We start from the raw sequence: 11,809 nt of genomic DNA on the forward strand, positions 1-11,809 counted from the left end.
ATTATTATTTTTCAACAATATTAAAATTGGTTAGATGACAAATGAAAATAAATTAAATAAATTGTCTTGTAAAACAAAACTTTGATACTGTAGAACAATACAAAAGATGAATCATATTAATTATTGAATGAATATTCTTATATACTAAACTAATTTACTATTTCTCATTCTTATCATTTAAATTGTTATAATAGTATATTTTATTTAATCATAGGATAATATTGTGCTATAAATAAATGGATATTTATAAATTAAGTTAGATTAAAAGGGTAAAAATATTTTATATAGAGATATACATCTAGTTGATTTTTATGTAAAAACTTAAGTACTAATTGAGGCATTTATAAAAACTCATATATCAATTCAATATTTATGGAAAAATTTGGGTATCAATTATGTCATTTGCAAAAATTCATTTATTAATTTAACAATAACACTAAAATTTGGATACTAAAATAATTTTTACTTGTTAATTTTTATATACTTGCAAAAACTACAATGCCAATGATTAATTTTTCAAAGAGAAAAAATATGTGACAGAAATAATAAAAACTAGTATAAATAATAAAAAAATATATATATGAATTCATATTACTCATCTTCATAAATATTAATTGACACTCCTTCTAGCTTTTGATAATTACAAAAACACCGTGAAGGCATTTATGTTTTTAAAAAATTATTTTAAAGGTCGACCTAGTCAATAGGGATATTTTGGATTTAACAGACTATCAAAGATGATTTCTGTAATTTTTCAAAAAATATGAGTGGTTTGTGTAAAAAAACAATGGGTGAGAGGGTGTAAGCATAATTATCCCTTATAGTAAATGTGTAAAAATAAAAGTGAGAAAAATGTGAAGTAGTGGATCGTTAAGAGGAAAAAAATATAATATGACAAAATTAAAAGATATTAAAATTACTAATTTGACCAATTTTTAAAAAAAATTAAAATAAAGAATAAATTTGAGTATTTAAAAATTGGTACGACAAAAATATTTTTTTATAATAGTATAGATATTGTAAAATATCAAATATTATTTATTATATACATTCAGGGACAACATGCTAGGAGAGCGTGCTTTATAAACACTTTCAACTTTTGCTTCGGCTACAAAATTTTCAATTTTTTTCTTCTACTATTTATGCAAAACGCGCAAGCTTCTGTAAACTCCCCCAATTTGATTTACAAGTATTCCACATGAATGTCTGAACTAGACTCAAGGATGAGCGTCCATAACTCTAAACACAGTTTCATTTCCACAACACAGAAAAACAAGAATGATTCATGTGTGGCTATAGACCAGCCAAAGTTCGGAGGTTACTAGCAATGGAGTCGATGGCCGCATGAGAGTAGTTTGTAGCGGCAAAAGGTAAGTGCTTAGGCGCTTCTGCTCGGTCGAAGTAAAACCCTCCAGGGACGAGCTTCTCTTTCGGTTGTAAAGCCAACCAAATCACTGTATCCGCACCTTCCTTGCTCGTTCTCAGTTTTCCTGATAACCTGTAAGCATCAATAGGATATTACTTGATCATGAGAAGGGAGACTTGGGGGGTATCGATGAGTTGATTATAAGCTCTTTAAAACATTTTACAAGACGTTTGGAAGCTTATAAGATGCTACTAGTGTGTGTGTGTGTGTGTGTTTTTTGTTCCCCCAGAAAAAGAGCTTATAAGTTCTTTTTCAAAAAGTAAGGAGTTTCTAACTTATTTTGGAGATCCTGACAACCTCCTTCAAATGATCTACAAAACTGTCGTTATATTATCTCATAAGCTTCATAATCTTATTTTACTCAAAGATTTCATAAGAAATAAGATTTGACATTGTACAAGTTTTAAAAACATTTTATAAGATGTATGAGCTTATAACATCTTCTAAATAACCTAAGCCAAACAACACCCTCGTAGAAATCCATTGCTTAAAGTGACAAAGTGGAACATATTACAGGCAACCTAAATTCGAGAAGAGCCTTACGATTCTGAAAAATTGGGCAAACTCTTGGCAACTCCAGGCGTCTCTGCCCAGCCGGGGTGCATTGAGTAGAAGCCAATGTCTTTATCCTTGTACATATTAGCCCATTTTTCCGTCAATGCCACCTGAGATAAAGTTCTCAGCTTATAACATCTGTCTTAACATACTATTATATAGCATCCTCTTTTATCTCTTTAGTTCAAGAAAGTGGTGTTTGCTCATTCCATGCATTTGAACAAGTAAGCTGAGCAAAAGCAAAACAGGATAACTACTAATTCATGGGGCTGAAGATGACAGGACTTAAAAGGGGTGGAAAAGAACACTAAAGTGCGATAGTTATGTACCAAATTTATTGGTAATAAAATTTTTGCATGCTCCTCCTTTCCTTATCAAGATGACTTTTCCTGCTGCACGGATCCTATTTTTGTACCATTTACTCGCCAAAAGAAAAATGGAGTAACAAAGTTTTGACTCAAGAAAAATTTGCCTAAAATTCAAGGTTGGAAGTGTGTGCATCAAACAGTATGGAGTATTAATAACCAAATGTCAAACATAAATATAATCATATTGTAGCTCATGTGGTTTAAAACTCAGAAATTTTTACAACAAGGAGTAACTGTTTTCTTAGCTCTCAGACCGTAGAAACTTGTAGATTGAAACCGAGTCTCTAATGGCATCACCAGCAGGTGCTATATGATAAGAAGAGTGTGATGTGAGCAACTTATTTCTTGCTCTGGATATCAATCACTAGGTTAATTACAACAACCTCTGCCTTAGTGTAATTACTCACTGTATCCCTTCCCTTTCTGAAATTACAAAATCTTTCCCTCTTAAGTTTCCGTTATCAGTACAATCTTATAATTATCTTTCTTCTAGGATTAGACTAATCAGACACAGAATAAGCATGTCACTAATTTGCAGAATGGAACATTAACATTCATCAAAATTCTAAACGTTACTCCTAGGTTGAGCATGACAGTGTAGGACATTTTGTTGTAAACTTGGGGGGGGGTTCTGGTAATATCAAAAGGAAGAGACATATATTCAGTAATTACACCAAGTCACATGTGAGGTTGCTGTGATTAACGCTAATAATTACCCTATACACATGATGGCATCATACCAGATTAGTAATTTATAAGAATAATTACACCCCCCTCCCCGAAGGTCTGGTGTAATTATACGTAGGATCCCTATGGTATAGAAAATTATGTCTAGTACCCCTGAGGTTTGTTTCATTCTAACAAATAAGTCCCCGATTAGTAAAAATTGAAATTTGATGATATTAACAAAAACATTAGACAAAAATCCATATTTACCCCCCGGATGACTTATTATTGATTTATTGCACGTCAAATAAATTTTTTTATGATCAAATTACCCTTATACATCTTTACACGTTGATACATGTGAGGAAGTATAATTTCACCATTATAAGAATAGTTTAGACACAAAATATTTGTTTGACCTGCAATAATTAATAATAAGTCAAGCAACGGTAACTATTGATTTTCATTTATTTTCTTTTGTTTTTATCAAGAAGAGATGAAGTTAAATTTTTTCCATGTCCTATCATTATGAAATTTCTATGAAATTTCGAACAACTGTAGTTACCTGCACCCGCTTGTTCCGAGAATACTGTTCCACCCCATCAAACTTTTTACCGCTAAACTGTGAAGATAAATTCAGTTATCACAAAAAACTTCTTATTCTGGAAACAAAAAAAGGCCCAGAACCACCAAACTCTTACTTGTAGATCTTCCATTAAAGGAGTTGTATACATTCCAGCTGATGAAACTGTGATGACACGAGCATCAGGTGCAGCCTTCTCCAGCAACGGCAACATAAGCTCTGTCATGGTGTAAGTTCCTAGAACATTTACGGCAAAGTTCATCTCATATCTGGTGGCATAGAAAACAAGAAGACGAGAATCAATTTATTAATGAGAAAACCTGGACATTGTATATGGTCCTTCAAAAAAGCAAACAAAAGATGCTTACCCTTCTGAGGTAGTACGGCGATCATTCTCAAGAACACCAGCATTGTTTACCTAAAGTGCATCAAAATATGATAATATCAGATGCACCGACATTCTTGTAATTCAATTCTTCAGATTCTGTCAACTAAAAAGATCGAAATGATTTAGAAGATTGTTATACATAATATATATATATATTAATACATTTGCTTTTTTGGCAACATGATTTTTCAGAGTGTCAATAACCAGTCAACAGATTCAACTAACTTAAACCAAACAACGATGGTTCTAAAGGTATACATAGCCCACATATCTTTGGAAAGTGATCATTTTCCTCAAGTTGACAGATTAAGAAACTCAATTAAAAGTGAAGTTACCAGGACATGAACAGGCACGTCTTTTGATGAAAATCTAGCAGCAAAGGATTTGACATCACTGATGGAAGAAATGTCGCAGATCTGCCAGCAAAACATATGAGAAATCATTAGTTTCAATCTCAATATATGAAAAACTAGATTGATTTATGAGACAAGCAAGTAAACCAAAGACCTCCAAGTAAACACTTTTACTGCCTGTTACTGATTGAATTTCTGAAAGAGCGGCTTCACCCCTCTCCTTATTCCGACAGACCATGTACACAGTTGCCCCACTGAACACACAAAAACAACCACCAAAAGAAAATTAATAAACACCTCTAATATGATCTTATTAACTTGCAAAACCAATAAAGATATCAGAAAAGTCTTTAAGTAAGAAATCTCCACCGTGATGCAAGACCCTCAGCAGTTGCATAACCAATGCCAGAGTTTGCTCCAGTGACGATGCAGTTCTTCCCATCTAGTTGTACTTGCATATCTTCTGGTCTGAAATTTCTCGAGTGCTCCCTAACATTGAAAAGTAATCTAAATAACTACATGATCAAGGCTCAAATATTACTCCACGTGAAAGCCGGACATGATGTTCCCAAGTCTATGAAATTACAATCGTTCACTCCTTCAAATTGGCACACGAGAGCACTACAATCAATTGATAAATTGAAGACAGATGTAATCTCATAATTCCATTCCTACTGCTGTTCTCTATGCTACCATTCTCCGTGGATGATACGATTCTTACAGATAAGACCCCAGACGCAAAGCACATCTATCTAACAAATCAAAAACCCTTCCAAAAATTGACTAGACTCCACCAAGAAAACCTCTTCAAGAATATCATTTGTTTAGACAAGGCTGCAAGCACAATCAAACATAATACAACACAGTGACAGCTCAATATGAAGCCAAGACACCCCACACTAATTTGATCACACTTATCCTTCACCAAAACCAAAAGGTGACAATTGAAACATAAGATACTCAATTTCAGCAACAAGAACACTCATTCAAATAACAAAAAGAAAATAAACGCAAATTTTACGATGAGCTGCAAATTCTTGATTCCAGAGCAGAACCCATTGGAAAAGATCAATACTTAGCAGCACAGGGTGACTGAAATTCAACCCACTGAGACTTACACAAAACCAGACTTCATGAAATTCTTGTACCCATACAGCCCAAATGCTAGTGATCTCCACGTCTGTGATCACAACAGTAAAACAACAACAGCAAATAGAAACATAAATACATCATCAAAGAATGGAAAATCAAAATAAAGGGCCGCCGAAAATATCGACAGATTTCTTACCTTGACAAGAAACATTGCGAGCGACGTAATTGAGATACGAATTTGAATGTGAATTGAAGTCTGCATATTCCTTCTGTCATACGTATTTTGTAGCGAGCGAATCTAGAGTGGGCAATGCTCGACTGCGTGCTGGTCGTCTATGTTCGCGGCTCCTACGCTTCCACGTACACAATGTGGCAACAAGTGTTGAATGTATCGAACTATATAATCTTAAATCTCATTCAAGTCCCTAAACTAATGAAAAATAACATTTACCTCCCCCAAATTAGTTGTCTGAATAAAATTACCCTCATGCTGTGATATTATTTTATATTTTAAGGGGTTAAATGAAATCTATCTTCTGTGATATGTTAAATAAGTAAAAAAATTAATAAATTATATTTTGCTTATTTTTCACATCAGATGAGGATAAATTGTATTTTTTTTCATATTATAAGTATTTTCCACCTCAATTTTAAATTATTTATTAACTAGAAGAAAAAGATACTTTATTCATAGAAATTTATTTAATTACTCAAGTAATTTAAAATTTAAATTAAAATAATAAGTTAATATAATATACAACAAAAATTAAATAAGAAAAAATATTACGATTATTAAAATTTCGACACCATTTTATTTTATTTTTTGAACAAAAAAGAAAATTAATTTATTTACTGCAAATCGAAAGATTAATTACAATAGGTTTGAGATGGAGAAGATGACCACAGAAGCATTAATGTTAGATGAATCAAATCAAATATCTATACTATTATAAAAGAAAATTATTTGATCGTACCAATTTTTAATTGCCTCGATTTATCATTTAATTCGTTCTATTTTTTTTTCAAGAAAATTGTCCACAATAGTGATTTTAATTTTTTTAAATTATTTTGTAATTGTTAAGTGGATATCAGACAAATCCTAACCAAACTATTACAACGATTTTGGAGTACAGAACTCCTTAATAGTTACAAACCAATATTACAGAAATATTGAATGAAAGATAATGTAAAAGAATAAAACAGAAATGAAGAGAAACAAACACTGTTTATGAAATCGGCTCAAAATCTGCCAAATCCAACACAGGGTAACTCGGGCACACAGTAGTACCGTACCCAAACACTGACCCACAGTAACACCACAAGTTTGAGAACCGACCACAAAGGACTTCATTCACTCAGATCTATGTTTCACTCGGTCACAAAGACCCAACTCAGATTCTCGGTGATTGTGCATCAATTATACTTACCCTTTCCGTTAGTTTTTCTTGAAATCATCTCTGTTTTGATTATTGCGGTTTATAATCTCTGAAAAATCATGCATGCATGTTGTATATAAATGATGTAGGGAGAAATAGTACGTAGTTGATTGGTCTTGAAAATATTGACCAATTACTAAGCAATTTTCATTTCTCACTCTCTACCTATGAACTTAGAAGTGATATTGCTTTTCTTGCTGAACAGTTAACAAGTTTAATTATTGAGATTAGTATGCGAGTGGTTGATGATCTGTTGTGGATTATGGCTTCTTAGAAATTACTGAAAAACTTGTTCCAAATAATGACTTCTTTGAACTTAATAACTCTTTTCTTAAGCAGTTGATTTTTTTTATTTTATGTTTTTTTTTTCTTTTTGATTGGAATCCGGTATCTTATTCAGGGTCTCTTGCAAAATTATTGATGCTACTTCCTTAACATTGTTTTTGCAATCTGATTATTAGATTGTTCAGCGTAATGTTCTTCTTATACAATGGTTCCACTTTTTTTGTATGATAAAATGTTACTGTTTTGATTTGCACCAATAAAAAATAATAAAAATATTTGATTTGTTTCGATATATTAGTATTATTAATCAAAACTAAAAATTATATGCAATATATTTGGCAAGAAGATAGCATCCCAAATTATTCTATTTTGTGTTTATTTATTTGTGAGGAGAATGTTAGAGAGAAAAAATAGAAATTTGTCAGGAAAAAGAAACGTGAAGTAGTGGATTGAAAAAATTAAATAAGTTATAATTGAAATTAATTGCAATAACTATTGTGCCTAACTTTTTTTTTTTTTTAAAGAAATGGTACAAATTGAAGAATACAACAAAAGGATTTATTTAATGCATGGTTAAAGCAAACGCAGTCATTAGGTCATCTTACTTCTAGCAGAACGGCCCAATTAAGTCATATACTAAAGTTTTTATAATTTTTTTTGTCGTTTTTTTTTTAATAATTAATTGTCTGTGGATATCTATCAATCAATCTATATGTAAAAAAAAACTCTTTTATCGTATAAACTTTTGAATACCTTCATTTACCCTTTAATTTATTTTTTCTATTAAAAAGATTGATTATAATAGTACTTTTAATATTTTTCAATAATTTCATCATTATATATCTTTTTTCTTTTTCTCAACCCACTACTCTATGTTTTCCTCTAACCGTCTTTATATTTTTTTTTTACTCACATACTACTTTTATTCTTTTCATAATTTTTTTCTTAAACTCATACTATAATTCTTTTTCATATGCTCACGAGAATCGCGTGCGTCAACTACTAGTCGAATTAATACTTGAACCATCACCTAAAATCCAATTCCTAATCCCCCTAATAGTCCCTTTGGGGCTCTTTAGAATGATGGGATTTAAGTAGTATACGGAACTTTAGAATAATTATTAGGATTGTGTTAAAAGTGATTACATTAAGTAGCTCAATTTATGTTTATTAGTGTTGATGCGTATCAGATTTTTTGCCACACCACAAGGATCGAAGGATTTATCGTAAAATCCTAAGATTAACAGGGACTAACCCTGCAAAATAGAGGTTAACATTTCTATGTTTAAATCAATAATGGATAAAAGAAGAAATATAAAGAAAAACTCGAATTAAAGTGAGAATAATGGTATGATATGAAGTGATAAATATTTGTGTGGAGTGCATAAATATGTTACCTATTTGTTGGGAACCACCTAAATATATTCTAGGATGGTATGCATAAATATGTTGGCAAGCTATATGATGTATCCTCCCAGTTATAGGATGACATGTCCGACTGAAAATGGACTTGTAATATAAGATATAAGAAAAATTAAACCCTGTGAAAAATAAAACCTCTTTCAAGTTCTTGATAGTAAAGCGCCAGCCGCATGCTTGATTGTCTTTCCTGTTGTCGGAATAAGCGCTCTTTTAGCCTTACTCTTATCTTTTCTTTAGCATCCCGCCACTCCTGAGGCTATCTCCGACTAGACAGGCAAGCAGACTAACTTCATCCCTACATCCTTTTGGGCATTCGCTGTGCCGACTCAGATGCGGAACTCGATTATTTCCTAATAATTGCTGTACCTCACAAGTCACATTAATTGGTTGACCAACAGTATCGCGACCTTTAACTACCAGAGCATTATAAATATTAGGCATCTTGCCCGGCGGAAAGGCTACATCTAGTACCGGACCGATGATTTGGACGATCGAAAGCCGGATGCCGATTCTCTTTCACTAGCCGAGTCATTGAGGAAAGAAGAAGCTCGATGCCGGAGAGAAGGAAGGACAGTACTAAAGAAAGGTTTGGAATCTGGGGCCCTTCTAGAGATAAGAAATAAATAAAGACTTTTCCGCTTTTGCATTTTAGGAAAGCCAGAATAGAGGTCCCCTAAGATAGATGCATAGCTATGTGTCAACGCAGTCTAGTTCAGAAAAGAGATGGGAAAGGGGGCTAAAGGTTACGAAAGAGTCCTCATGAATTTCACTCAAAGGAAAATCCTCAATCAGTTGCTGAGCGGAGACTTTTTCCTTCCTCGAAAGAAGCCAAAGCAGAAGAGAATCCTTCTCGCTTTCACCTAAGAAAGTGAAGTACCTCTTACTCATACTTGTCCAATAAAGAAAGAGTCAAGCGCCTTTCTTCTCTTGTTATCTGATCGCTTAGAGCAGTCAATCTCCCCCAGGCATAAAAAAAAGAAAGGGCCATATTCAAGCAAGATAGAGGGCGACCGATTGACCAGACAAGTCCGCAAGAGAGTAGAGTGAAGTGAGGCGAAGAAGGTCCTTTGCTGTCTCGAATGGCTTCTTTTCTTCTTTGATCGCTAGACCTTTGGGCGATCCCCCATCTCTTAACAACAGCCTAAAGCGAGGCCTTAGGGCGGCTCAAGATAGAACAAGAAAAGAGAATGGTTGACCTATCAAAACGAATGAATAGATTGAAGCTAACCTCAACCAAGCTACTTCGTTCCTCACTCGGATTGTCAGTCTGTCCCTCAACCGGGGAAGATCTAGTCGAACTGTCTGGACAAGCATGATCGATCGTCTGACCTGTGAGTTGCTGAGGTTTGGGTGCCGATGGGATGGATTTAGACTGCGTCTCAATCCTAATAAAGGGATAAAGTGTTGTATGCCATTACTCTCAGCTGTTCACTCTTGATCAAATGGTTTCCGCAAATGGCAGTTCTTGTTGATTCTCTATTTATACTGTGGATAGTCTATTTTTTAGAGCGAGCGATGATTCAACAAACAATTCATCAGTTGTTGAATCATGCCATTTACATGATTCAACTTACTCTTCCCAGGAAGCTCCTAATCTCACCGGCAGTTGAATCATGTCATTTAGGTGATTGATTCCACTTACATCAGTGTATGTAATACGAATACTAACATCACAGGAAGGTCGACTGCTATGTGCTAAAGGCTGCGGAATAAGAGCGGTAAGGCTTTCTGGATTCAACCCATCTTTTCTGGGCCTTGAATATTAAGCCCAATCTGTGGTTTTGTCATACAATAAGATCAAATTTGTTTGGACTCGTTAGGTTTGGCCCATTACCTTTAGTTAGGCCGAACGTGTACACCTTTTGTTATGAAGATGTGATCTTATCCACCGATGGGTCTTGTTCTAAGCCCTGAATTTAACGAAAAAAATAGGAAATTCTCTCTCTTTCTAAGAGATAAGACTCAATAGAAAAATATTCAAAGTGTCTTTTTTGCTTTCACCCGTGGGAGGATATACTCTGGAGTTTTCGATTTATCTGAAGTAAAAGGAGATATAACAAAGAAGACCTTTTGCCCTTTCAGCAAATCCAGGAATTGAAAGCTCTTTCTTTGGCCTAATTTTCGATTAGAAGATTTAGCTTGTATGAATCGTTATTGGTTTGATACCAATAATGGCAGTCGTTTCAGTATGTTAAGGATACAGATGTATCCACGATTGAAAAACCCCAAAACAAAAGTCAAAAACAGCAATTCCACGGCTACAGATTGTTCCAAGGCCGGCACCTAAAAGCTCCTCAGATGGCTAAACAGGCGGGCAAACTGAGAAGGACCAGCAATCTCGAAGCCAGATTGACCTTTCTTCGGAGATCGGCTCAACCCGTAAGGAAATAGATTACCACTTTTACTAAGTGTAATCGACTATTTTTTGTTGTCGATCCATTATTTATGAGACCCGAGGCATTTATGCACTTGCAGATCAATCATAATTGAGGAATTACATCGTGACAAGAAAATGCTACCTTCTTTTTATGGCGTTCCACTAAAGCAATAGTTTCTTTATACCCGCTACAAAGGTACCCACAGACAGAAGAAAAACGGGAAGGAAGATGGGAAGAATAGAGGGTCCAGACCTGGCTCGCTCCAGGCAAATGAAATTCCTCCTCACCCGAACTCGAGGTAACTGATTTCGGAGTTCACTTCCCGGGATTCACTGATTTAGGAGTGAACGAAGCCCAGTGGCTCAGTAGCCTTTCTTTGTCGATTGGGTCCTGGTTCTAGGGCGCCCTCGTAAGGTGAAGAGTCGCCTCCCCTTGTACCAAGAAGCAAGTTCAGAACAGAAGGATAAGGGGCTCGTCTATTAGTTGTTATTAGTTGACGGGGCTATCTCAGATATCTCGAGTAAGGAAAGGGGCTTGATGGGGAAAGAGAATCTATTTCATAGGAAGACGTGCGCCAATCCACTTCTTTTCGAACGGTGAAGAAGGATAATCGAATAAGTCAATTGACATTGCCTCTGCTCTGGCAGCTCCTTCAGCTAGCAAGCTATGTTGGTTTGGGCATTTCCATCGCGAAGGATTCAAAACGAGTCCCATTCGATTGAGATTCATTCAAGGGTGTGGTTTGACTGGTGAACTACCTAAAAGTCTATCTATTATCAGTTTCACTCGTTCTATTTGAAGTTGGTTATCCCCTTTGGTGCTTTCCTGGAACATTTCATTGACCTAAGGCACAAAGC

At 34.5% G+C, this 11,809-nt stretch overlaps 1 protein-coding gene across 1 annotated transcript; it reads right to left on the bottom strand.

Annotated features, from left to right (window-relative positions):
* On the bottom strand, positions 1,064–5,785 carry LOC105178788 (dehydrogenase/reductase SDR family member 12). The gene is made up of 10 exons (XM_011102338.2): positions 5,628–5,785; positions 5,458–5,519; positions 4,709–4,828; positions 4,494–4,593; positions 4,322–4,402; positions 3,967–4,016; positions 3,717–3,867; positions 3,581–3,637; positions 1,970–2,091; positions 1,064–1,498 (listed from the first exon to the last, which is right to left on the bottom strand). The coding sequence occupies exons 1-10, from the start codon at positions 5,691–5,693 to the stop codon at positions 1,294–1,296; spliced, it is 1,014 nt and encodes a 337-aa protein (XP_011100640.1). The 5' UTR covers positions 5,694–5,785; the 3' UTR covers positions 1,064–1,293.

Source organism: Sesamum indicum, linkage group LG2, assembly GCF_000512975.1.
Source record: "Sesamum indicum cultivar Zhongzhi No. 13 linkage group LG2, S_indicum_v1.0, whole genome shotgun sequence".
NCBI lineage: Eukaryota > Viridiplantae > Streptophyta > Magnoliopsida > Lamiales > Pedaliaceae > Sesamum > Sesamum indicum.